Genomic DNA, 27,630 nt, shown 5'->3' on the forward strand with positions numbered 1-27,630 from the left:
ATTAGGGTTTCGAAAGGGGTTAGAGTTTCAAATTAGGGTTCGAAAATAAGATTAGGCTTTGAAATAAAGGTTTCAAAAGAGGGTAAGGGTTTCAAAGTGGGCTTTCAAAATACAGTTACCTTTCAAAATAAGATTAGGGTTTCAAATGACTTTCGAAACAGGATTAGGGTTTCAAACGTATTCATCTGCAGACAAAATCTTTCTACATATGTACACAATACAAAACAAATATTGCTTTTAGTTGAACTTTTCCGATTTATGTGTAAGTAAGCATTTGTGCAGAAGCATTTTCAATAAAGTTGCTTGTATTTGCTCTAAATGTCGATTGGTGCGTTCAACTCAAATAAAAACTCCTTTTCTTTTGAAACATTTTAATCATGTCAATTCTACAGAGTACAAAAATAAGCATCAAAAATAGAACAAACTCAATCAAATCACAACTTTGGACTTTGACTAAAAGTGAAACGAGTCAGAAGAAAAATTCTTCATTGTTGCAGAATGTTGTGTTGGTGCTTCCTTTGTTGTGAGCACAACAAAGGAAGCATGAAATCACACAACGCTCCTTCCTAACGCCAACTCGCAAACGTTCACTTAAAGAAAGACGGTCACTAGAAAAGATGTGCATATATATTTGCATTTGGATTTACATTTAGGAGAAAAACATGCTAAATATTAGCAGCAAGCTTCAAATCGAAACGCTCTAACTTGGCTTTTAGAAAACTAGTTGGAAGTTTCTCTATGCACGGCCACGCGGCCGACACAATAAATTCAAACATTTACAAAACAGTCACGTGCACCAGTCTGAGGCCGCCGCTAGATTTGCTGTTTTACTAACGTCGCTATCGAAACAATAAAACCGGAAGGCCGCTCATCGGAGCTCAAGAACCATTGCAAATCAAAACAAGTCATGACGTTTTGGACTTTTGCATACTTTTGCGAGAGCTTTGCTGAAACTATTACTGCACGACATTAGAGAAGCGAGGCTAAAAACGGCAAACTTCCTTTTTCAGGTAAGGTCATGCCCTCCCTTGCCCTCCCACGTGGGCAAGGAGAGCCACCTACGTTGCTGATGACATCATAAAATCTTTGCATTTATGTTGGAACGTTCCATTCAATTATTTTCACTTCCCTTATTTCTCATGGAAAGTTTCCAAATTGGAAAATTCGGAGTAGCGGCGACCCGAGACTTTTGCACAATGCTGTAGGTCATCTTCATCAGCGAGGTCAGAGGAGGAGGAGGAGGAGGAGAGAAGCTGCTGTCGGCGCTCCCGACCGGCGAAGATGAAAGCGGAGCGCGGGCCAGTTCTTGCAAACTCCGCCTCCTCGCAGGCACATCTGAAAAACGCGTCACGGCGCCGCCCGGCAGCGGCGGGCGTAGGCGGCGCAGGAGCAGCAGAAAAGACGCGGCGGCTCGGCGGGAAGGCGGCGGCACAGCGAGCAGAGCGTCGGCGGCGTCCGGCCGAGGAGGCGAGTCCGCTTCCCGTCCGCACGGGGATCCGCCCGCCGCAGCCAGTCGTCGTCCGGCGGCACGTCCAGACGCAAGGGCGGGGCCGGGCGAGCCGAGGCGGCGTAAAGGCCGCGGGGAGCCGAACCGGCGCCCCCTCCTGGTCCGGGGAGCCACGAGGACGAGGGACGCCGGGGAGCGCGAGGAAGAGTCCCGTAACTCAGGGGGACGTCCCCCGTGCCGCGTGACGGCGTCCTCGTCCCGAAGCTCGTCGAGATGCGACCGCCGGCCGGATCCTGGCGAAGAATTCGGCACACGAGAGAGAGAGAACGACAGGAGTGGGCGGGCGAGCGGGCGAACGTGCCACAGCGGAGCAGCCCAAAACTCAAGTCCACGAAGAGCACGACGGAAAAGAGGGAATGCGCTTCCAAATCATTACTGGAGGAAGAGTACGCAAGGACTCGCGACCCTCGTGAGGAGAAGCGGCTCAGAAAATGGAGGGATGGATGGATGGAGTACGGAAGGACGACTCAACTTCTAAGTCACTGGTGAGCGCAGGTGGGTCGAGTCGCAACAAAAATTGAAAACGTTCCTTTTGCGCAGTCAACTGTTTTGGCTCTTTTCCTATTGTCGAAGAAATAGCCTCTAAAACCATCCAGTATCTTCTCGTTTTGAAAAAGCTTGCAAATGAGTTTGACGCTCACTAGCCAGAGGCTGAGCTGCATCGCTTAGCTTAGCCAATACGTGGGAACTTCGTCCGAAAAACGCGTACTTTTTTACTCGCTGTCTGCGGCCCACTTTGGGGTCCCGACCCACCGGTTGAGAAGCTCTGTTGTCGCGCAGGGTTGTCCAAAACTTCCCTTACGGAAAGAAAACAAAGCATCGCTTTGAAATCGTCCGACTGGAGTTTATTAAACCGGTAAAACCGAAGCGTCGAGCCATTCTATCGCGTTTATGATTGACTGTCGTTATTTTGAAAAACTGCTTTCTGCTGGGGGTCTACTCACTTTTGTTGCCAGCACTTTAGACATTCATGTTGAGTTATTTGGAGGGGACACCGTTATACAAGCTTGACTTCAGCAAACCAAAGGGTCAACGGTCGAGTGAGGAGGACCACGAGGACCACCTGGTGATTGTGCTGATGAAGAGGAAGTCCAGAGGAGGAAGAGGAGCTCACCTGAAAGGCCCGAGCCGGGGGGGCCTGAGGTCGGCGGGGGGGCGCGCTGGACGGCGAGACGGAAGCGGCGGCAGGTGGAGGAAGAGGAGGCGGCGGCGGGATGGGGAAGGGATGAAGACCAAGAGGAGAGCGTGGACGCCGAGACCTCCTTTGGGGCGCAAAACAAGATGGACGAAGACCAGCGTGAGGAAGGTGAAATCCCAAAAGAAAAAACACAGGAAATAGACAACAAAAGAGGTTGTTAACTTATTGCAAGGTAAAACGTCAATCAAATCAAAGTAAAAGTATCTTATGTGCATTTGTAGCAAGTGACCACAGGGTGGCAGCAGAAACAAGCACGTGACGTACCGAGCTGTGGGCGGGGCCGACGGCGGCCGCGACAGAGCTGCTCAGATTTCGAGCGACGCGGCGAAGGTTTTCCACGCTGTAGCTTTCGTCGACGCTGTCCGGGCGCTGCACAGGAAGTCACTCGTGATGTCACTCGTGATGTCATTCATGTTACTTATGATGTCATTCAGGATGTGATGTCACTTGCGTCATGTGATTCATAAAGTTGAATAAGTAATTTATTTATTTTTTTTTCCTCCCTAAAGAGTTTTAAACCTTGTGCATGAGCACGACGGGCGTCCTGTAGGCGTGTCTCTCGATCTCGGCCGTCGGCGTTTGGGAGCGCCGCGTTCCAGACGGGATTCTCCTCAGTCCTGCGGTCCCACAACGCCACACAAAACGTCAACGCTAAAGTTCTGTCCATTAATTCAACGTCGAATTATGTATACAACAACTATCACTTCTAATCAATTACTTTTGCCTTACGAGGCATCCCGCAAGGCTCCATCCTAACACCCATTTGAATCGTCAGGATTTTGCAAACAGTCTTCCACTGTTATTGCAATTCTTTTTCGTTCTTTTTTTTTAGTTTGAAATGTTTGTACGAATAAAGTTTTCTACCTGCTTTGTTGCTCGGAGCGTTGCAGTGCATGGTGGGAGCGAGCAGGCTGGCCTGGTAGAGGGAGTCCAGGTCTGACATCTCCTCAGGTGGGGGCGCCACGCCTCCTCCTCCTCCAGGTGCATTGTGGGAGTTGTAGTATCTGCTGACGTTTTGCGCCCAGCGCTCCACAGGCAGCACGGCTCCGCCGCCCTCCGGACGGGAAGACGAAGTCCGAGCCGGCAGGCCGGCGGGGGGCGCAGGCGGGTGCCCGTAGAGGGCCGAGTCCATCGGACGATCGACGGGACGACGATCGGGGATGTCCGCCTGTAAGCGAGACCACTTCCTGGTGGGTGGTAGGGCGCGATAAGGATCCTCCTGCATCAGCTCAGGTGGCGGGACGGTGGAATAAGGCGGGACGGGGGCCGCCCCCTCTGGTAAACCCGGTGAGGTCATCTCCTTCGGGGGACTTCGAACCAACGAGTCTGGCGCAGGAAGCGACCTGGCGACGATCGGCGCCACGCTGCCGGACTCGCGCGGCGGAGCGGGGGTAACGGGGGGGCTGGGGTCACGTGAGGAGATGGCGTGGGGGGCGAGGGGTGCGATGGGCAAGGGAGGAGGAGGAGGAGGAGGAGGAGGCGGGGCTCGCCGGTCCTGGCTGGAAGCCGACCGGTTGCCAGAAGTGTCTGTCAGAAGTATTTGCTGCGAGAAAGACTTTTCACTGCGGAGAGAGAGACGGGCAGCGAGTGTGAGCGCGTGATTGCGTGTGAGCGTGAGCGTGAGTGTGTTTGTGTGTGCGCATGTGTGTGTGCGCGCGTGTGTGTGTGTGTGTAAATGTGCAGATTGAAGGAAGCCAAACGAGCACTTTTGAGCAAACTCAAGAGCTTGCGTGCGTTTTAGTGGAAGCTGCCTCCCGATTGGCCGAGCAGACTGCAGGTACCTGGGCTGCCGCAGGTCATGACGATGATGATGATGATGGTGATGGTGATGATGATGATGCTGCAGCAGCAGCAGACGCTGCTGCCTGCCGCGCGCTCTCCTCATGCAGCGCTGCGGTCGGCCGTGAGCGCCCGAGACGCCGTCGCTCGCCGGACGGAGCTTAGCTACGCGCGCCGCCGAGCGCGCGGCCGAACAGCACGAAAGAAAAGAAAGACGCAGAAAATAACGTGAATCAAGACAAAAGGAAATCCTGACGTCGCGGCGAGCCAAGTGCTAAAATATGTCAATCAAAATGGTCCAATCATATCCTGGAAGCGCAAAAAAGCTTTTCCGCAGCTTCTTTTCGATTTCACTCATCACCACCAAAGGTTGACGGCAGCGAAGCCCAAAAGTCCTGACGCAAATCGCGAAAACCCGCAAGCCCCCGAAAAACTCTTTCAATTGCCTCGAGATGCCACGGCGTGGCGGCCAAATGACTTCTCAACACACGATTGAACAGAAGCTTCTTAAATAAGAGGAGCTAAACTCCCATCGGGCGTTTGCAGGATCGCTTACCTCCCAAAAAAGACAAAAAATGAAAACATTTAGCAAAACAGTCAAATTGGAAACAAAAATGTGCAAACAGGTGAATCTGCGCGCCGCACTTCCTTGACACCAGATGGCGCCAAAGCGATACTATTATTGCGCAAGCCTGAGCCACAAACAGTGAAGCGAGTTCTTCAGCGAATAGCAGAGTTGGCGGAAAACAACAACAACAACAACCACCGTGCTCTCCGTGGCGGCAAGCAGCCGACTGCGGGTGGCGCTCTCGTGGCTTCCTTTGCATGTGCGGGACAAGATGAGGATGATGAGGACGAAGAGCTTACAGACGGCTTCGTTGACCGCCGAGAGGGCGGCGGCGACCTCGCCCGCCTGCTCCAGACGCACCGATTGGTCCAGTAGAAGCTCCGCCTCCGACAGGCACCGATCCAGACTGTCGCCTTTGCCTTGGGGGAGGTCAACGCACAAACAAACATACACACACACGTGAATGAATGAATGAATCCCTCATTCGTTCGTTTTGGGGGGAAAGGCCGCGATCGGATCATCGGCGGTTCGTGCGCGAGAGGCGCAAGACGACGCCGGAAGCAAACACGCGACTTCGCGACATCCTCGCAACGTGCCGCGCGCTCTCGTTTGTGTGCGGCCCAATCGTCCGTTTCAGCCTCTCAATGAGGAACGTGCGCGCGTACCCTGGATCTGCAGCTGGTCCAGGTCCAGGTACTTGCTGGGTCTGGGGTTGAACCCGAGCTCGGCCTCCCTGTCCTTCTCCCGCTGCCGCTGCCGCTCCTCCTCCTCCGCCCGCCTCAGCACCTCCTCCTGAAGCTCATCCAGCTCGCTGCGGCCCGCGGGGGGCGCTGTTCACACACAATCGATGCTTATTTTCCTTACAGAAAAAGCAAAGTGCTTCGCGTTGGGGAATAAGCCGCGTGTCAAAATATGCCTGTAAACATGACACTCTTTCCCCCCCCGAGCGTTAACTTCGGAAAGAATATAACGATGGCTGCATTTTTGCATGTACGCGAATATGATCCGAAATCAACGAAACCGCACCTCCCCAACTCTCTCCGGCTCGTTTGCGTTGAATTCAAGTCACGAGTTGAGTGATTCTCAACCGGTGTGCCGTGGAAAATTACAACATTTGACTTCATTGCTCCCGAAAATTTGGTATTTTCAAGAAATAATGTTTCTTTGTTTATGCCAGTGAGGCATAGTGACAGATGCTCTTCTACGCGATGTCATTCACGAATCCACTTTTTGTGACATTTCTGTTCGTTGGTGTGCCGTGAGATGTTTCAAATGGCAAAATATGTTCCTGGGCTCCTTGACGGTTGGACATCACCGCGCGAGTCGCTCAAGGAAAGAAGGAAAGAAGGAAAGATGATCGCAAAGGACGTCGGAAAAGTCCCGCAACACAGAAACCCAGTGTGCGCTTTTGCAAACGAGCGCCTCTCTGCTCGCAGCTATGTTGTTATTGCAAGCAGTTCGCGTCAGCGGGGACGCGTTTTGAACTTGGCAAGCCGCGAATAAAAAAAAAAATATACAACTAAAAATCATCGTCGCGACGCTTGAATGAATAAAATGGCTCCATTGTAGCGCTGCACCGGTGTCCCCCCCGTTTCGCTGGAAAACTCTTTTCGCTGTCTATGTGCTCAACCCAAAACCCTGGCTAATATAAAAGTACTGCTTTGGCGCCAAGGAACTATGTTGAAGTGAGGGGAAGCGCTCCGTTTAGTCATGCCATAGCCCGATATAGTAAAGAAAAAAAAAGCGGTGCTTTTCCGCCATCTTGGAGCGTTTCTAGGCGATGGGCGGGTGTCGAGTACCGAGGGATTTCGGCCAAACAAGCGTCGTACCGAGGCTCCCTCGAGAGGCCCAGCCCAAGTCCGGCAGCAGCGCTCCGCTGCTCTTGGATCTCGTCTTCTTCCATGACAGTCCTGACGACGACGGCGGTTTGGCCGCGCCCTCCCTGAAGGCAACACACACACAAACATGTTTACTGTGTCTACTTAAAAATGTTTGTTTTTTGGTAAATGAATCAATGTGTAATGGTTGGAAAATATTGACATTCGCTGCAAGTTAAGAAGCTAATTCCAAATGTACGCTGGCGCTTTTGCAAGCGGAAGTCCGCGTCAGACTTTTGGCGCCTCGATGTGACTTGTAATAACAGGGCGGCCATCTCGGTTCCCGAGTTTTTCATTTAGTAGGAGAAGGCACGCGAAAGGCAAGTGCTGGAGCGACTCCCGAAATGTTGTCGGATGTCGGCGAGGCACGCGTGAATTTTCTCTTGCATGCTCGCGCGTCCGCCACAGCGACCGACCCGAGTTGAGCGTGCGGAGCGCAAAGAAAACGCGTCTCACCGCTCGAGCGGGCTGAGCTCCAGGCTGACGGGGCTGCCGCTGTTCCTCTCGCTGCTCTCGTATCCGCTCTCCATCCGCTGGATCAGCCTGGGCGGCGGCGGGGCGGGGAGCGTCCCGGAGGAGCCCGGCCCGACCGACCGCGGCGAGGCGGCGGCGGCCCCGCCGCGGTCCGTCGGGGTCGCGGCGAGCGGGCTGTAGCCGCCCTGCCGGCGCCGCGCGAAGATGCCGTCGATGTTGAGCGCCTCCCTGCGGGGCCTCCACGCCGGGCGGGTGCCGGACTCGGATTCGCCGCGGGCCTCCCGGTCGGGAGGGTCGGAGGAGACGATCCCGGCGGCCGGCAGGGAGGACGAGGAGAGAGCTCGGCTGTGGAGGAGGTTGCTCATGGTCTCCTTCAAGTCGCGGAGGCGGCTCGTCGAGGAGGAGAAGGATTCGGGCGCCTGGCGGGGAGCCCGCTGCTCCTTCAGCGTCTCTCCTGGCGGGAAACAAGACGAGGTCACGGGCACTCGCTGGCACGAGGAGGCGGACGCGGAAAAAGACAGATGATGCGTCACATGCCGGCATGGCTGATGATGGAAAATGGGGGACGAAGCTGTCAAATAAAAGGTCAAAACAAAACGGATTTTTGCGAAAAACAAATGACGACGACGTGATGGTTTTTGTCCCCTTCTGGGATTTGCTTTAGTTGCGCTGACACCGAACCAACTTTCAAATAGAAATGGCCCGAGAAAAACTTTCTCAGCATCGACTTTACAGAAATAAAAACAAATACATTGTTGTTGTTGTTTTTTTTGTTATTACTGTGAAAAGCAAACAAATGAATCATCACCTCATCAAAAAAAAAAAAAAAAAAAAAAAAAGAGTTCAATTCACCTAACATGCTTGTTTTTGGAATGTGGAAGGAAACCAGAGAACTGGCAGAAAGCCCACACGAGCATCCAAAGGCCGGAGCCCGGATTTCAACCCCCAACCTCAAAACTGAAAAGCAGACGCGCGGACCACTCTGCTGTTGACAATCATTTTACGTAGGAATCCCGCACCGTACCCTCGCTGTGATAACCGGCCGGCGAGGCTTCGCCGTCACGCCTCCTGTGCCGGGGCGGGGCCGGGCCTCCCCTCCTCAGAAACCGCCGCTCGGGGTCCGGCGCGCGGCCTTGGCAACGACAAGCACGGCAACACAACACCGCTTCAAAAAATAGGACCGACAATCAAATGTTGAAAGGAGCTAAAGAAATGAGGCGACGGCGGCGAGCGGTGATTTGGGCAGAGCCGACCCGCGCCGCACGCCAAGCGAGGAAAGTTTCATGTGAGGATTACGGTCGTTTATTTGGGGATTTGTATTAAAGCGTTGGCACATTTTACACACTTTGACAGCATTTAACGTTATATTTGCTCTTTCCGCTTCCTTTGTCCGACTTTATGTCTTTATTTAAGTACGGCGGTGCCGTGAGATTCGAGCTGTGGCTCGGCCGATGTTTTCGTCTCGAGATACGAGCAAAAAGTCCAGATGAGCGCAATTTAGACGACTGCCGCTAGATGGCGACAGCAACCTCCGCCACATCTGGCCTCAATCAATTGCCATCGGTTTTCTTCGAGTGGAAGGATATTCTTGGACAGTAGGGTAAGCGAATCGAGCGCACCTTCTCCTGAAGCGGGAAGACAGAGAACATCCTAGCGAAGGTGCGCACACAAACCACAGAAGAAGAACGAGGACCGATGGTACAGATGGACGCAGTTACTATCATGGCCTCACAGTCAAAAACGCACATTTTTTACTTCCAATGTTTTTGTCTGTTTAATAAGTTGTTGTTTGTTTGTTTTTTTTTGTTTTTTTAAATGATACGGTCTCTCCCAAAATCCAATTGTGGAGACGTGAGTCGGCTCTGTAACGGCGGGGGGGGGGGGGGGGGGGTGAAATAGGAGGAGGGGGAGGCGGTCCGAGGCGACGCCCACCTATGGCATCCAGGCCGCAGAGCGAGGCGCGGCGCGGTCCGTCGGAGCGTCGGGGGCAGACGGCGGCTGTCGGGGGGCGCGGGGGGTCCGAGGGGGCGGGCCGCCGGGACGAGGAGCTCTCCGTGGACGAGTCCGTGCGAGCGTCGCTGGAGATGGACGGCTCGCGGCCTGCGCGGGCAGAGCGGAGGGCGCGGTCGGGTTCGTGAATACGTCGGAGGCTCACGTACACGTCACACAAGTACGACGGAACGCGGCGGGATGTCTATGGCGGGATTCACTCCGAACACATCGCTCACTACACATGTCCATTTTCGGAGCCGCTTCTCCTCCCAGCTATCTTCGGGCGAGAGGCGGGGTACACCCCGAAGCGGTCGCCGGCCAATCGCAGGGCACACACAAACAAACAAGCAGTCGCACTCACATTCACACCTACGGGCAATTTAGAGTCGTCAATTAACCTAGCATACTTTGGTCAAATAAAAAACTAAAAAAAAAGCTCATTCAAAAGACTGAACAGTGACATATTGCAGGGGGACAAAACAGAAATAAGTACGACGACGTAGGGCCGGGCGATATAGCCTTCCCAAAAATTGGGATTTCTCATTCCAAACCATTTTGTTGTCCTTGCTGTTGAAAAACAAATGACAGTGACATCATTCAAAACATATTTTGCTTTTTGTTTCATTTCTTCTGATGCCAAATAAGCTGTCAAACTATTTTTTTTTTTTTTCCCAATGAATGTTTTTTTCCCCCCCAAACATTGCATTGCGTTAACGAAGTGATATTTGGTTGGGGATGAATACAGTATGTATTTATCTATCTGGCACAAGAATAATACAAATATATATATATATATATATATATATATATATATATGTTGTTTTTTTTTTATTTTATTTTTACTTTTCCAAAAATATTTTACAGATGTGAAAACAAGTGGTTCTGTTTGGATTTTTTTTTTGGTCCCAAAATGTGCATGAGCTTTCAAAAGTTTGGGGGGGGGTCACTTCAATGTCCTCAATAAATGCACAATTGTTTTAACACATTTACAGTGTCTAGACGGTATTTAGGACTAATTTAATGTTCTTTAGCGATCCAAACTTTTGAACGGTAGTGTACAATGGAAACACAATGGCCGATAAATTAGTATTTGACAAAAATGTCATCAAATGAGCCATCGAACTGCGTGGCTCAGCTGTTGTCCAACATGTCGTTTCGCTTGTAAAGTTGGACCGGTGAGGCTCAGCGACGTTTGCGGCTCGAGCGCACATGCCGAGTTTCCGATACGCATAAATGTTGAACGTATAAATGGCAGGCAGGCAGCGTACCTTTAGCGCAGTCGACTGTCTTCCGCGCGGTTCTAACGTGTGTATGTGTTCACTGTGATGGGTTAAATGCAGAGAACAAATTTCGTGTGCACGCACGCATGTTCCTGACAATAAAAGGTGATTCTTCTTCTTCTTCTTCTTCTTCTCCTTCTCATCATCATACACTAAACAACGTGAAAAGGATTCAGCGGGACTTAAAGTTGCCTGTCAATTGTTGAGAAAATGGTGTGGTTGTCAACCCCGACTGTGCTTTCGGGAACCGCAGCCACGTCGGTGGTAGTGCACGTCGGCGAGGACGTCATTTAAACTTTGGAAGGGAACAAAAAATAAATTTTAAATCCTGACAAATAATGACTGAAATTCATGAATCGCCCAGCCCTACGACAACGAGCTCGTTACTAGTTGTGAGCTTGCCATGTCACCTCAGTACTACTACGACTACAAATACTACAAGTACGACAACGGGCACCACTCATCGCAGTTTAGTTACCTGGTGTTCTGCGGCTGCGTTACTACTACGACTCCTAGCTGTGTTGTAGTTACCAGAGTCCTCGCTGTCGTAGCGCGGCTCGTCGACGCGGCGCGGCGGGGCCGAGCGGCGGGCCGACACGGGCGTGCCGCGGGGGTCGGCGTACAGCAGCAGCAGCGGCTGGTAGTGGCCCTTGATGCAGCGCGACACCACGTCCTTCCACTTGGGCCCGATCTGCGGCCGGGGGCCACGCAAGGGAAACGGTCAGGTCCCTCGCCCAAAAATTGGGATCAGATACAATACAAGCAGCGGACAAAAGCATTGGGACACGTAATTGAATATAGCCCACCGCTGCTAGCTACAACAAATTCAAATCATAACCGGTGGTTTGGATAGAGGGAGGATGGAAACAGCCGCCGGTGCGCTTTCAGTCGCTTTATTCAGCAAACAGTAACCAAATACATCAAAAGCATTCTCAGCACACCTGCCGGTTACCTCGCCGGACTCCGTCACTGCACACCGCAGCGGCGAATGCTAAAGCAGCAAATGGCCGCCATTTACACATTCATTCGCAGTCATAGTTGCTATGGTGAAGAATGAGGAGATGCTGACTCCAAGTGGACAGCAATAATACTTGCACCTCCCATGCATATGCAGTATTGTTTATTGGTGGTGAAGAGGATTAAAAAAAAAAAAAAAAACGGTAAAAATCTTTCAAATGTCTCTAAATAATACCCTAAATTCATCTTTCGCGGGTTAGGGTCTGTAACGGAAGCCGGCAACAAACGAGCTTCCACTCTACTGGAAGACTTCTCACATGGTTGCTGTCAGGCGGAAACGTGGCCCCTTTTTTACAAATCTGTGCTAGTGGTCTGCCCCCACCCCCGTTACGTCGTTTTCATGCATTAATTAAGTATCGAAAATAGCTGGAGAGCAAAATTCCAACATTTGAGTAGGCCTGTTTCGTTGCCAACGGATGGCTGCTGTAATGCTTGGGTGCACAAGGAAGTGGTCAGCCCCAAAGGTACGTTTGCGTCTGATATGTTTCCACATATTGCGCTGCTTACATAGCGCATTTTATTTATTGCATCAGGTTGTGGCTCTAAAAACCTTTGAGAAAGACTTTGGGAAGATGCTGAAAGCACAGTGGTTTGCTTTTGTGAGGTATTAAGCCACCGTAATCAACGACAGTGTCATGGGTGAGCACATTTTTGATGGGACACCATTTTGGGGTGATATCTGCATGACAGCAATTAGCAGGCATCGAACCATCTCGGTCAATCAAGCAAGATGAGGGGTTTCTTTTTGTCATTTTGGAGCTGCGAGGATTCCGTCCGATCTGGCAAAAAGCCATTCGGGTTGGGTTTACGTCACCCACACAACTTTGTCAAACGTCCGTTCCGCGCGACACACGGAAAAGCACATGAACTCACTTCACTCCTGCCTCAGCCGCGATCCCACGCGGGGGAAAAAAAGCGGCCAAAACCAACGCGCCGGTTTCGTGCTGAAAGCGTCTTCCTGGCCGCTCCGCTCGTTTCTTTCGGCAGAAGTGAACCTTCGACTCGCGATTGCAACCTTTCCTCTTCGGCTCCGACAGGGTGTTCGCAAAACGTGCCGTAAACGAGAGGCGCGACCAGAGAACCAAAGAAGAAAGAGATTGCAGCGTGGGCAAAAGTGTTCTGACCGCGCCCTCGGCCGTGTCCAGCCGGACCCGCAAACAATGGAGGGAAATCCGTGTTTTCACAAGCGGCCGCGGGCGAGCTGGCGAGGGAATGCCGTTGGATGAGATTGGGGAGAAGAAGGGATGATGACAGTTTGAAAAAAGACGACAAGTCCAAAGTAGTGGAAAGAGGAAGAGGAGTTGGAAGGAGTGTGCGGGGGGCGAGGGAGATCTAAACACGATGACCTCCTTCCCGTCGCCTCCTGCGTTTGCTCGCTTTTTTCCGAGAAAATGGAAGCTGTAATATGATTTTCCCGGACGCCATGATTTCTTGTCTGCGAAGATTTTCCCAGCGGTCGGAAGCACGAAAGCTAAACGCTGCGGAACAAGTTGAGTCGCGCATACCTCCTTGACGTGTGCGTCGTCAAAGTACATCCAGCGTCGAATTTTGGTTTGGAAGAAGAAGGTGGAGTAGTGGTGGCCGTAGTAACACAGCATGCCCACTAGGTAGAGCTCCGCCTGGCGGGCCTTCTCCTCCGTCACTCTGTAAAACAACTGCGCGCGCACACACGCATACGCACACACACACACACATTCGTCTGTTCCAGCCCCCACAAAAAACTTTTTCTCCGTATAATTTCTCTCTACTTTTTCCTGCTTAATTTGATTCTTTTCTACTTCTTTCAAGGTTTTGAACTCCTTTTTTTTTTTTTTTATTTCATCCCGTCGTACCCGTTTTCGCATGCTACATATTCTCCATATGAACAATTCCGCGACACTCGTGCTGTATTTGAGTTACCGTTGCTAGGTGACAGAGGTTATGCGGGTCAATTCCAATTTTTTCATATCCGACCCCAGGCCTCTTCCGTATGTGGATACAACATCGGATACGCATCCAATGCGAGTGCAATACGGAGGCTCGCATCTGACCTATAGGTCATCAAAAGGCGACAAACGTCACGTGACGATTGTTAGACACAACAGACGCCACGATAGCAACAGTGAACGAACGAGCGAGCAGAAAACAGCAGGCTTTTTTTTTTTTAAATAAACATGCTGCAAACATGAAGTTTGACGTTAATAAACAAATGCTTAAAAGGATTAAAATACGATTGAATATTTTGCCACCCATATCAGTTATCGGCCTCCTCGACAACTAATAACAGCGTCTCGGTCGAGCTCCTCTTACGTCCCCCAGGCGCAGGCGGGTCCCCAGGGTGTGGATGACGTCCTCGGCCAGGTCGGAGTGGTCCGAGTCCCACACCAGGCCGATGGTGATGATCTCCGGACTGTTGAGGAGGACGCGAGCCATCCGAAGCTGCTGGCCGCACCGACTCTTGAGGGAGAAAGAAGAAAACCTTGATCGGGCCCGCACGAGGCGTCATCCGCCTCGAGACGTGGGACGTTTCTTACGGGGCAGTCGCGCAGGTCGCCCATGCTGGCGTTCCGCAGCAGCTCCCCGAACATCCCCGGCGTGGCGTTGCGCCGGGACTCCAGCATCTTCACCGCCTGGTTACTGAGGAACATCAGCGAGATGCACGGCGCTGCGACAACTCCAAATCTTACCAAGAATATTGGTCTTATTTCTAGTCCCGTTGGACTTAAAATAAGACTCGTCATGTACAAAGCAACTTGTTTTAAGACCATTTTTACTTCGTGCTATTTTTTTTTTTTTTTTTACTTGAAGTCAGTCGAAACATTTTGAAAGTGGAGTCAAGAAAAATAAATAAAACTTACTCCGCTGGCAAATGTTTTTCTACGTGAACATTTCAAGTAAAAATGAGCTCCCTCTCTTGGTACTGTACTGTAAAAATGTTTACAAAATTATTAAAAATAAACTTTGAACCAGCTGTCCACAACCCAGCAGTTGAGAATCGCTGGCTTAAAGGGTTACGTAACACCGCGACGCCGATGCTATTCCTGAGCCTGTCTATGGTGTTTCCCATTATGTGTTAGCTTTGAGCTAACAGACTTCAGGGCAAAGTTATCAGAATCAGAATTCTCTTTATTTGCCGAGTATGTCAAAAACACACGAGGAAGAGCCGCTCGAGTACAACAATCGACACAAATGACTTTTGAGACATAAAAAGATCAAAACGCACGACGGAGAGTCACTTGGCCTCAAGCCAAGTGAACGGCAAGAGGGGAAGAAGCTGCTGGAATGTCTGCGAGTTCTAGTTTGCATCGATCGGTAGCATCGACCTGAGGGGACGACGCATTGGAAATATTCTTTGTTTTCGAGTCAACTTCAACTGGGAGTGGCGTCGAACAGCTTGAAGCCTCTTTGGGGATGCATTGTCCGCTATTTCATATCGATGCTGCTTGAGGATTTTGGGTTTTAATGTCCAGGGAAAACAGTCTTACAGATTTTTGTAAGGAGGACGTTCCGAAGGCGGGGGCCACCCGACGTGTGGATTTGGTCGTAAATGTTCTGGTCGCACACGGTACGTATCACAACACCGTGCATATAAAAGCAGTTCCCGCAGCAATGCATGCTGGGACTTACCACAGGGAGGTGGTGGAGATGTAATGGACCATCTGAATGAAGGGCAGCGGGTCTGAAGAGGCGCCGCAGCTGCTGCACACGCACTGACGCACACAAAGCACACGTCGTCAACAGGACGCACAAATCGAAGGGCTTCCTTCTCCGCTGGCCTGAACATTCGGAACCCGATATTTGTCCCGTCACTTTCATTTCATTCAGTCGATTCCGTTTGGTAGCATTTGGTAGCGTTCGCTGCCACTGACGAATATATTCGTCCGGCAGCCGTCGAAGAGGGTCTCGCCCAGCTTTTCTGTGACATTCAGGGCTGTAAGCCACTGCAGTGACAAATAGATCCCTGAAGATGGCGGCGTTGCAGTTCTAGAGTTAAAGATTAGGGGGGAAATCTCGTCTTGTCACGTCGATTATGAGAGAGAGAAATGCCAACAGGTCGGAAGTCGGACGTGTTCAGGCACCTCAAAGTCCGACAGAGCTCGATGACGATGTACGACATCAACAGAGCACGTATTGCGGTAGCTAGTAGAAAGTGTGTGTCGCGATCGTGACAAACGAAGCGCATGTTCAACAGCGTCACTCATGATAGGTTTTTTTTTGGGTTGTCAATAAATCACTATTTCTCAGTCTCGGGTTTTTTTTTGTTTTACCGTTTGTGGTGTCATAAAAGCGGAAATTTTTTTTTTTTGCGTCAAAGCCACTGTTCCGCTGGTTTCTTTTCCCAAAAAGCGTTTTGGTCAGAAAGCGACGTTTCTGATGAAACCAACCCATAAGTCTGCCTTAAGCCGGGTGAGTGCCCACCGAAGGAAGGAGCAGGCAGCAAATGCGCTGATCCGAGCTCTTCTTATGCTACGATTCTGATTGTTACGATGCGACGAGCTCGGGCGCCGCACCTGTTCGAAGAGCGTCATGGCGAACTTCTGATGCGGGATGCAGTGCCTGGCCGTGCAGACGTCTTCTTTGGACTCGTCTGCGATGTGGAAGTGAATCCTCATCAGGATGTTCTCCTGTCACGTACAAACGCACGCGTCGGTCACCGCGGCTCACGCGGACGGACGGCGACCGCGACGCCTTACGAAGCACTCGGCCGCGTCGTCCATGATGCCGAGTTGGAACCTCTGCTCGTCCTGGAAGGTCTTGGCGAGGGCGCTGCGGAGCGCGTCCGAGGGCAGCACCGTCTCGCTGCTGTACTGGAACTGGGCAAAGATACTCTGAAGAGGACGACAAAAAGAGGCGGTGAGGTCGGGCGCGAGACTGCGCTCCCGGCCGTCGTTTCTTCACCTTCAGAGCGCAGAAGATGCACGAGTCCTCCATACACTTGTGAGACGTCAGCTGTCTGAAGCTACGGCGGAAGATGTCCAAATGCCACAGGACCTACGAGACGATTCCCATTATCAATGATTAGCCATTTTCTTACCGATTGTCATTGAGTGTAGAATTTTGATGGGGAAACAAATGAATTGAGTCCATTTGGGAGTATTGCTACCGAATGGCGTCTATTTGCCCAAAACTTACTGAAATAAAACTCAAACTTTGTGCAACTCTGCAGAATAAGCTAAGAAATTTTAGCTTGAGTCCATAAAACTTGCCAAATAAATTTTAGCCGTTTGTGCTCCACTTCAGTCCCGTGGGCCGCGTTTGAGTCCACCAGCCAATCACATGCCAGCGTGGACTCAGGTGGTCCAATCAGGGACATCGTCGAGTGACCGGCGGACGTGTGCGCGTTGAGTATAAAAGAACACAAGCGACGCGACTGTGTGCAAGTGACGTGTGCGTGTTGGCGTGTTTTTCACTTCTCGCCATCTGCTGGAGGGAAAAAAAAAATCGTCAACCATCTGGACTCGGCGGAAGATGACGAAATGTCACCCGACGGCAACACCGGAGCAGCCGCGACGGTCACACATGCGGATGCCATTTCTAATTAAAGACCTTAATTGAACTCATCCTACAAAAAAAAAAAAAAAAAAAAAAACATTAATACAGAAGTTTGCGGAGTGAGACTGTTAATGTGCTGCAGCTGCAATTAAGCTTTTTTTATTAGTTATAATAATTATAACTAATAAAAGTTATAATATTGGACGCAATTGGCTCGCTCGGCTGGGGCCCGAATTAGTGAAATCCATTCGGCCTCAAGACATACACGTATTGATCACATTCCACGCGGTTGATCAAATAATTAAATTCCAATTATCCAAACTAAATAAATCAATCAAAATATATTTTTACATGTTTAAAGACAATTGCTGGAAATGAGCAAAGTCCGGCATGAGTCTCCCATCCCCCACTTCATAAGAACTTGAGCGTGTTCATTATCCGGCCCAATTATGCACCCCAAAAATGCATAAAGTTTCGGTGTGTGTGAAATAATGTAACTACAATAAAGTAATTCAATTACAGTAAGTTGGCGGCCATTATTTCTGTCATGTAATGTTGGTCAGACATAACATGACAGATTAGAAGACACGACCTGACTCGACTCGAGGATACTTTTGAAGATACACAGTATACAGCACACAAGTACATACAGTAAATGAACGAGTCATTTAAATAGACACATTGCTCCATCTTGTGAGCGGATCGCGATAGCTTATCGGTTTTTTTCCAACTCGCTGATCGGTCCCAAAAATTCCGATCGCGTAAAGCCGAGTAAATATCGAACTTTCCTGAGTGACACTGCTGTTGTGCGATATAGAATATTGCAATATTGATGATATATATTTTTTCTAGTATGAGGTGATTTCACAGCGACATTTGCCTTGCTCTCACAACGTGAAATTTTGTCGACTGCAGCGCGTTTAGACAGCAACCCGAATTTGCGAAATCTGTCAGGCCTGCAGGGCCTCAAGACAAAGTTATTGATCATATGCCGCACGGTTGACAAAATCCTTAAATCAATTCTATCAATTCTGAAAAATAGTATGAAAAACTTTTAGGGGCTCAACGTGCTCGCCAGCAAGCACAGATCGGATTCAAATGAAAAAGACTGACAGCCGTCTGAGTATTTATTATGCAGTAAAATGTGGAAGAGAAACTAGCCAAACTCAATGAAGAAGCAAAGGTTCTGGGGGAAAAGTGATGTGATAGCAGTGAAAGTGCTTTGCTGACTGGTTTGCGCCTTCCTGTTCTTGTTGCCGCCCCCCACAGGCCGGCATATGTCGCTTTGTTCCCGCGGGGCGCGGCGGCGGGGGAGTCACGTGACCCGCCGTCGGCACAAACGCCCAAATCGAGAGCCGACGTCAAGCTGCTCCTTTCGCCTCCATCTCATCGACATTCAACTTTTATTGAATGAAAAACAATCACGTTTTAAATGTTCAACGTAATAAAATGATAACATGACTACTTTTGTAGCAAGAAAGAATATATTGTGAGTTGATTCCTCTGCAATATTTCACATATATATATATACAAACACACACACATATATATATATATATATATATATATACGACGTCATAAAGTTGAGCAATTTGACAGAATCTAGGAAAGATACTCCAACTATCTTGACTCTGATAAAGCTTCAACAATCGCACAAGGAATCTCTTGAACAGCTCCCCCCGAGTTATGCGATAATGTGGCTTTCTGTAAATATTTGTTGATCTTAGCTGGATTCTATATAATTTGGGGGATTTTATTTGCTGTTGCTTTTCTTGTTAGTTTTTGTTTTTTTAACTTGCAGTACGTTATATTGGTATTGGCGAAATAGGTTTACATTTTGGTATGTCCTTTGTGGAAAAAAAATAAAAGGAAAAAAAACTGCCAAACTGCATAAGTCAAAGCGTAACGGCGCCCCCTCTCCGGCTTCCTCGCGCTCTTTTTCTCAAGTGGAGGTGTACAGGTGAGGAAAGGCCACCTCAGCAAAATATGGAATCACATACCTCGGGTCAAAAGTTTCCAACATGTGGACAAATGACTGGTTTTGCCAACATCTAAATGGCCACCAGGTCTTTGGCAATATTTGACTGCGTCATTGCCTTCCGCCAGGCTACTTTCTCGCCATATGCAAAACAATATCAAAATAATTGTCGTCTCTTAGAAAAATCGTCACCAGAGGAGTCAGGAAAGGAGTTAGCATAAATATAGCGACCAACTTGCTAAACTGTCAACAATGACTGCGCTCCTCTCTGTCCGCAGCCATGTTGTTAGTGTAAGAAGTGCACTCCGGGCAAGATGCGCTTTGAGTTATAGAAGCCGCAAAAAAAAAAAATAATAATAAATCAAAATCCTTGCAAAAACATTCATAGATGAAATCGATTAATCGGTCATCCGTGTCATGCTTGAGTTTCACTAAATTTGCCAGTTTCACAGCGCCTCCCTTGAGCTACTTTAAATGCACTTTGAAGTACGGAAGCTGCTTTCAAAAATTATACAATAATAATTCAACAAACTTGAATGAATCCCTAAAACCGATTCATTGGCCACTACTGCTGCTTGTCCCGGACGGCCCCAACAAGAGACTCAGACCTGTGCGACAGCGACACCTACTGGTGTTGTTTCCTATGAAGTCCTCTTTCTCGGAACTTGTTCTTTGCTACTGTACGTCGCAAGTAAAAACTTTGTACTAATAAACCGACTCAGCGTCCGTCAGTTCATTTAAGCCTTTTGCGGCAGAGAACGAGGAGCAGCTGCGCGTTAACGGAGATATTCTTCCTCTTCCTCGCCTTCATCTTCATCTTTATAAAAAAATAAAATCAAAAATAACGATCACCGATCCGTTCCCAAGATGGAGCAATGCGTCTATTTCAATGACTCGTTCATTTACTATATATACTGTATACTGAGTAGCTTCAAAAATATTCTCTAATCAGGTCATGTATTCTAATCAGCCAGGTCAAACCAACATTACAACAAGGCAGAAATAATGGCTGCTAATTTACCGTAATTAACATACTTTATTGTAATTATATTATTTCACACACACCGAAACTTTCGAGCATGATTGGACAGAAATGCGGCAGGCTTACGTACAACCGTTAGCGTGCGCGTGTACCTGCAGGGCGCTGTTGAGGAAGCAGCTGTTCTGTCCTGGCTCGTTGCTCAAACCTTTACTGGGCGCGATGGAGGTCACGGTGCGAGGCGTCAGCATGGCCGCCATCCCGCTGCCGGGCCCCGCCACGCCGCCCGCCGCCACGCCGGGCCCCGCCACGCCGCCCGCCGCCAAGAAGTCCCCCTTCCAGGACATGCCGGACGGCGCGCGACTCAACTCGGCGTCGACCGCCGCGTCCGGGCGGCCATTTTGAAGGTCGCCCGTTCTGCCCGGGATTCAAAGTGCTCCAAATGTCACCGATCGCCGTCTTGGCGTCACAAACCAACGGTCAAGGATGTCGTTGAGTTCCAGGTGGGAGCGCGAGGAGATAATCCCGAAAATCCAGACGGGTTCGGGGTTTTAAGGCCGCAGATGATGCCCGCTCTCAAGCGTTCCCATCATGCTCCCTCGCCTTCCAAGAGTTGAACTTTCACCTTTCAGGCGTCCCATGGACCCGTGAGGATGCCTGCGGGAGACGTAAAAATAGGTAAACCGTTTTTGTCACGCTGCACCATTTGGTGTGCTCCCATTGGCCACATGGGGGCAGTATAAGCCGGCCCGATACTGTTCATTGAGGCGTTTCAGCTCCTCAGTTTTCCACTAATCGTTGTTTTATGCAGAGGATAAAGAATATGACAATATGTTATATTGTCTGTCTCCGTGTTGCTGATGAATCGTTTGTGTTCGATCCGTTGCTTAAAAGGTGAAAGCACTGCAACATATATGCTAATTAGTGTTGGATTAATTAGCCGGCCATTCTTAAGGAAATGCGCGGTGTAATTCTCTTTGTTTTATCTTGTTTACTTTTGAGAGTTAACTTCAGATGGCTTTTTTTTTTTTTTTTTTTTTTTTTTAAATTGCTCACTCTGGCAACCTGCTGCTGGTCGTGAAGTGACTTGACTTGAACCGCCGCCATCGTACAGACGTCGCATCGCAAGTCAAAGCGTAAAATCAGGCGAATGACCGTTCGTATTTCGAAAAAAAGCGCATAAATTTGGTCAATGGTATCTCACGGCTTAAGGGCATACTTGTGCGCAACTTTGAGATTCCACTGCACGTGAAGTTGTGAGTCCTTCAATCTCTTATCTTGGGAGTGCAGAGGAGTGGAGGAAATCCTCCTCCTCCTCCTCCTCAAGTAACAACAGAAGCATTCAACGCATTTGCTCTGGCTACGAAACGACATTCAAACACACACATTCAATCTGGGAATGAAAAATAAAGACAGCCGTGCTTTCGACCGAGGCCAAAACGCTCGCAAACGTGGCTCCTGTCACGTCAACAGAACACAACGCAAACATTATTTGCTCTGCATTTACACGCGACATGTTTGCTGTGTAAACATGTCGCATATATGTCGCATATAACTTGTAAAAAAACACTAAACACACGTACACACACAGCTTTGACATCTTTAGCAAACGACTATAGGAAGAAGAAAAAGTAGAAGCCTGTCCCGCCATTAATTTTCTATAACACTTAGAAGACACACATGTAATAGGTGAAAATATAATTTTTTTTTTTTTTTAATATAATTTGACTCCTAAACTTGTTAAAACACATTTCTTAGTATTGCTTAATGCCCGTTTTCGCCCTCTGGCTTGCATTGTTCGCCAAATAAGAGGCACAGCGTGCTTGCTTCAAGCGGTTTGTCACTCCCAGTTGAAGTTTGCCGTAAAATAGACCCATGAAAAAAAAAAAGAGAATTAGACATTAAATATTAAAACACCAAAATATTCAACCAAACCATATAATTTCCTCTAAATGAAAGTCTGTTACTTTAATGCTAACATATAGTGCAAAACACCATCGACTGGCGAGCAGAAATGAGCACTGATGTTATGGTAATTCTAAACCTTCAAACAACTACGCCTTTAACACACACACGAAGCAGCAACACATACAACCACTGTGTGCGTGTGTGTGTGTGTGTTGTGTGGAGGTAACACACAGGTCGGCGCGGAGGGAGGTGGCGAGGGATTATCCTGATCTGTCTGCACAGGATTAGAGCGTCTGTCTGCAGCAACTCGGCTAACGACTGTGTTCACCTAATTAGCGGTGACGTGCTAGTTAGCTAGCAGCAGCTAATGGCGCACGTGGTGAAGGAACGGACGGCGGTGGGCACGCCGATTAGGTTCGTTGCGCTCAACTCAACGGCTTCAAAACAAACGGAGTGAATCAAATATATCGAATATATACATCAAGTACTTTTTTCAACGGGTAGACGTGGGCGAGGGTCTCGCCGAGCTTGTCTGGGAAATTCCGGTTTGGAAACTACTGTGATGACAAACAGACGCCAGTAAACGGCAGGATTTGACATCAGCGCAGCTTTTGAGGAGAAGACAAAGGTTAGGGCGTGAACCACAGCTGGTCGAGTCCATTATGAGCGAGACAAATGCCAACGTGTCGGAAGTCGAACAAGTTCAAATCCAAAATGCGTATGTGGCCGTAGGTAAGCGCTAGAAATTGTGTGTTGCCATCGCGAGAAAAGACGGAGTTTATGGAGCGAATGGCAAACTGCATGGAAAAATATACTTCATGGTTGTCGAAATTTGAAAAAATGATTTTGCCATCAAAAGCCGTTTGTTTGGCTTGCTTTTGTTTGACAGTTCGAGTTTGAAGTGAGCATTTTGCTTGACGTTATTTCTTTTCACAAAGTGCTCGTTTTGTCCGCTTTTTGGGTCAGAAGCGAATTGTTTTTGCCAGACTCGACCCATGTTCAACTGCTGATTACTCAAGCGTGGGAAAAGGTAGCTTTCATCTGGTCCATTCGGTGCGTCGATTTACACAGAACACAATATTCTGCGGGTCGTGAAAGAAAATATCAAAGCAATAATTAATACTCACTTGGAAGTTACGAAGAGCGGTGCGGAGACTTTGGGGCTGTTTATCGTCTTTTGGATTCACCTGCCACCTACAGTTCGTTGGAGAGAATGCGGGGATATGAAAGCAAATCAAAGTGCGAAAGGCCTTGAAAGAGCAAATAGTGCAGTTCGGTGTCAAACGTGAGAGCGCAGCCATTTGGTTCAAACAAACAAACAAGGAGAAATCATTCAAATTGCGGCCTCGGATGTCGCTCTCATTCAGTCGCGGATGAATTGGTTTTTGTTCCCTTCGACAAAACAAACGAGTCGGATCAAAGCGCATCCGTGAGCGAGGCGGGCCCGCGTAGGCCGTTTGGTACCGGGTCACACGCGCGCTGGATCCAAAACGATTTTATCGATCATCGGTGTCTGAAAGAAGTTTTATTTGGAAATTCAGGTTCCGTGTCAAACCGCTCATCTCGCGTCAAATCAATTCATTTGTTTCTATTCCTTGAACATGTCGCTTGAGGTGAAACCGCTGCGTGGTGCCAAAATGTTCGCGGACCGCTGCGCACCTGTTTGCCGTGCTGGCCAATCAGAGAGCTTGGATTTCTCCAGCTGGTTCGAGGTCATTTTCTCTCTCTCGTTCCCTCTCGCAAGAGCTGAGGCTGATCTGGCGCTAAACTGGTTATGTAAGAAAACAACAGCGCGCGCGCGCGCACACGCACGCACACACACACGCGCAGACGTGTTGTAATCGCCTCCGATCGGCCAGGCCGGCCGAGCGCCACGCTCGCGCGGCCGTCTGGCATCTGCTGGGAACGCTGGGATGCGGACGGTGGACAAGAGATAGACAGACGGACGGCCGAGTGTCCTCAGCGCCGGCGTCTCCCAAAGGCAGTGAAGGCATCAGAGCAGGAGGCCAAAGAAAACACACCTAATAAGCACACACACCCACATATTTTTTGGAACTTATCCGCCATTATTCGCTGAAAATGTACCTCTTAATTGTTTTTGTGCGCAAATCTAATATAAAAGTACTGCTTTGGCACCGGCGTCACAGTGGTGGACTGGTTAGGACATCCGCCTCACAGTTCTGAGGACCGGGGTTCAAATCCCGGCCGCGCCTGTGTGGAGTTTGCATGTTCTCCCCGTGCCTGCGTGGCTTTTCTCCGGGCACTCCGCTTTCCTCCCACATCCCAAAAACGTGCACGGTAGGTTGACTGAAGACTAAATTGTCCGTAGGTGTGAAATGTGAGTGCGAATGGTTGAGCTTAGGGGGGCAGCGGCCCACCCCCAGGACCGACACGGACGCTAACATTTAGCAACACTAGCGTTGGACGCAAACGGTGACGTGGCAAAAACGTCCCCGCAGTTCCGGCAAGGAGTAGTATTGATGATGTCATACTCGCCCTTGCCAATCCTGCGAGACGGAAATGAGGGCACTCGCCACTAAGGACCGGAAAAAAAAGGGATTATTTATCCTTTTCAGGAATTCATCAAGCTTGTATCCTCACAACTCTCTCGAGTCAACGTTAAGTCGGCACTGACCTGGTTGGCAGGCGTTCTTGGAGGGGGAAGATTTGGGGGCCTCATGAGGAAAAAGGACAACCCGCGACTTTCGCGAGCGCCGCCAAAACAACTCGGCAAGAACTCGGACGACGACTTCAATCCGGCCAACGAAAAGGAGGAACTCACTCCCGCCGGGATCCGTCTGGGACGAGCTCAGCGTTCGCCGCTCGAGCCTGGAGAGAATATTGAGATGGCGAAAGTGTGTCGCCGCTGGCCGAGCGCGTCGAGCCACCACGCGGGACTTTCTGCAAAATTGAAGCATCGGAGCCAAAACTCCAGAGCCGGCCGGCGCCTTTCACACGGAACACGTTGCAACGACAAGTGTGCGCATAGTCACGCGGTGTCCCGCAATTTTGATAACAAACTTACAAAAATAGAGCGGCTAACAGTGGCACAAAATGTCAAAGGTTGCTCAGTCATGTTCGACATTGGATGGTTCATATTTGACAGTTTTGATGGAAAAATCAGGCCTCACATTTGGCTCGGCTCTGGAGTCGGCCACGCCCATTTCTGGGGCTTATTTTGCGGCGTGGACATGTTTAACGCATCGATTGTTTGGACACGGATTTCACGGCAGCAAGTTATTACCGTGGCCAAGTTCTGCTAAATGTTTGGCGGGCGCTGGTTTCTGCGTCATGCTAGCGCCACCGCGATTAGCCAAACAAGTGAAATGTCGTGAGCCCGATTTTGGCACAGAAGAGTCTGCCCGTGGAATTCGGGGCCGTTTTCTATGTCACCCGACGTCTCCTGAATCATCATTCCACGGCACGACAATACAGTACATAACAGCGCAAGGGTCCAAACGGGCACTTTGCCAGGCCCTTTGGAATGTTGCCGCCGGAAAACAGACAAACAAAAAGCGCGCAGCAATTCCCAGGAAAGCACACAAAAAGTCTTGCAGGCGTTTGGGGGTGTGCGCACATTGTTCTCATTGTCCAGTGCGGGGGGCAAAGGTCAGAGCGGGAGGAGCGCGGCCGCCCGTTTCCCACGGACGCTGCGCCACACAAAAAAACCAGCGGCGGCTCGTCGTCGCCGCGACCGACACCGACAACGCACGAACACACCGAAGCGCCGATTCCCGGGAAATGATCCCGCCTCACGGAGTAATCCGACGGCGCCAGATCGGGTGAGTACGGGTTACGCTCGTCCAGCCGATGGAACTGACGACTTCGCGAGCTCCTTTCTTCGTCGCGGAGGTCGCCCGAAGCGGGTTCTTGTTGTCGGGCCTTCGCTCCTGGACGCCCGCTTTTTGGAATCGGGCCTTGCCGATACACATTTTGCAATGTTTAGTGGCGGGTCCCCTACCGAAGCCAAAAATTCATCCGACCGACAATGACGTCATTTCCAAAATGGCTGACGACAACACCTTCAACCAATTAGTTCAACTACAAAGCGTGAACATTTTTGGAAGTTCAACGAAATTGGGCTCATGACTTTTGGACATTTTCTACCAATAACGAAGAAAATCTCACGATATAAACAAAGCTGTTATGCTGCCCCAAGAAAGACATTTTCCCCACCAATCCTAGCGGCCTTTTTGTGGCAAAATCCTCCCAAATAAAAGGAAGCTTAATCAAGTCACCACTGAAAAATGTCAGTTTTCGACTAACAAAAACACTTTCTTGGGTTGAAACGCACGTTTGCGACGATAATGGCTCCGTACAAAACGAATGTGCATCCGCACGTTGCCATTCATTAACCTTTGCCCGAAGACAACATAAAGGACGTTTGAGCAAGTTGGGCTTCGACCCGCAGTCACGCTCGTTAGCGCGCCGTAGACAGGAGGTCCCCTGAGCCGGTGCGCGGGTTGGGGGACGTCACTTATTGGCAGATTTTCGCTCTTTTGGGGTCAGCGGGGCTCCACTGAACACGACGGATGCACTTTGCTGCCCTCTGATGGCCAGCGGCCACGCCACCATTCTTGCACACATTCTTGAATTCTTCACTTTTCATTTGCTGATGTTATTACGAGTCATACTGAATATTATTGTATGTGTTGATGAACTCGCGAGAGCTATTTTTGCGAGGGACAAGCACGTTCGCACGAACGGGATTTCCCTTGATTTCAACGCGGAGAGCGAGCGGGGAAACAAACACGGCGCTAAAGTTGCGACCGCAGTCTGACTCCATTCATCCATTCATCCATTCATCCATTCATCAGCCACGCACATCACATGACATGAATGATCCGAAGATTCAGCAAAGCGGCCAAACTGCGCAGCGAGCGTTTTTTTCTCTCCGCAAATGCGTCACACATGCGTCGCGATGAATTGATTCCCGTCCGTGTTCGGACGCGAGCACGGCGAAACGTTTCGGTTTTGGGTTTTTTTTTGTTTTTTTCTTGCCGACCGCGAAAGTCCACGTGAAGGAGGCGACGTTAAAACGGCGAATTTGTCAAGCGAGTCCGGCGCGGGGCTGCTTCGTCGCCCGACTAGCATGACATCACTTCCAGCAAACTTCACCGGGAGGAGAAGCAGCGGACGACGGACGACGGAGGCACGGCGGCCCGGCCGCCACCTTCGTCCGCTATTCGAGGTCCAGCGTCGGCCGGCCTAACGTCTAACGTCGCCGCGTTCGGTCGACCGTCCGGGCGGGGGGCGCTCGTTCTTCGTCCGGTCCTGGCCGGCGGCGGCGGCGGCGGCGGCGGCGGCGGCGGCTCACCTGAGGCAGCGGTCCGGGGAAGAGAGCGGGGGACGCCGGCTGGTTGTTGCGCAGATGCCGGTGTCGCTCCAGCGGGTCCGGAAGGTTCCTGGTGCGAGAGGAGGAGCGGGGAGGAGGGGGCGGGGCTACTACCTGCGGCGCGGGCACGAGCACGCGGAAGGACGGAAGCGTGCGTGCGTGTGCGTGTGTGTTTACCTTTCTTTTCTTTTTTTTAAGCTAATGTTTGCAAACATACGTTGCTAATTTATGCGCAGTCTGCGGACGTTTTCTTATTTGTGTTGGCT

The 27,630-nt window shown here is 50.0% G+C and overlaps 1 protein-coding gene across 10 annotated transcripts; it reads right to left on the reverse strand.

The window, feature by feature from the left end:
- Positions 1-609: 609 nt before the first annotated feature.
- On the reverse strand, positions 610-27,630 carry LOC133485476 (inactive ubiquitin carboxyl-terminal hydrolase 54-like). 10 transcript variants are annotated; one of them, XM_061789216.1, is made up of 24 exons: positions 27,347-27,630; positions 23,157-23,223; positions 22,518-22,583; positions 20,277-20,778; positions 16,571-16,663; positions 16,366-16,500; positions 16,183-16,296; positions 15,299-15,381; positions 14,206-14,308; positions 13,982-14,128; positions 13,198-13,347; positions 11,207-11,366; positions 9,336-9,503; positions 8,428-8,535; positions 7,386-7,857; positions 6,882-6,994; positions 5,718-5,882; positions 5,352-5,471; positions 4,487-4,649; positions 3,570-4,267; positions 3,225-3,322; positions 2,970-3,074; positions 2,622-2,769; positions 610-1,740 (listed from the first exon to the last, which is right to left on the reverse strand). In XM_061789216.1, exons 4-24 carry the CDS (start codon positions 20,466-20,468, stop codon positions 1,112-1,114), a joined length of 4,164 nt encoding a protein of 1,387 aa, XP_061645200.1. In that variant the 5' UTR covers positions 20,469-20,778; positions 22,518-22,583; positions 23,157-23,223; positions 27,347-27,630; the 3' UTR covers positions 610-1,111. The 10 variants fall into 10 exon arrangements, with proteins under 10 accessions (XP_061645200.1, XP_061645197.1, XP_061645199.1 ...); XM_061789213.1 differs by having other exon boundaries at positions 22,518-22,586; XM_061789215.1 differs by lacking the exon at positions 27,347-27,630 and adding an exon at positions 24,665-25,810 and having other exon boundaries at positions 22,518-22,586.

The sequence above is a fragment of the Phyllopteryx taeniolatus genome, chromosome 11 (genome assembly GCF_024500385.1).
Source record: "Phyllopteryx taeniolatus isolate TA_2022b chromosome 11, UOR_Ptae_1.2, whole genome shotgun sequence".
NCBI classification, from domain to species: Eukaryota; Metazoa; Chordata; class Actinopteri; order Syngnathiformes; family Syngnathidae; genus Phyllopteryx; species Phyllopteryx taeniolatus.

Coding starts and splice junctions, on each gene's coding strand:
- LOC133485476 (XM_061789214.1), bottom strand. CDS start 20,468: ATGTCCTGGAAGGGGGACTTCTTGGCGGCGGGCGGCGTGGCGGGGCCC. Junction 16,664..20,276: donor TCCTCAACAGCGCCCTGCAG/GTACACGCGCAC, acceptor ATCGTCTCGTAG/GTCCTGTGGCATTTGGACAT. Junction 2,770..2,969: donor TCGGCCCCGCCCACAGCTCG/GTACGTCACGTG, acceptor TGCGCCCCAAAG/GAGGTCTCGGCGTCCACGCT.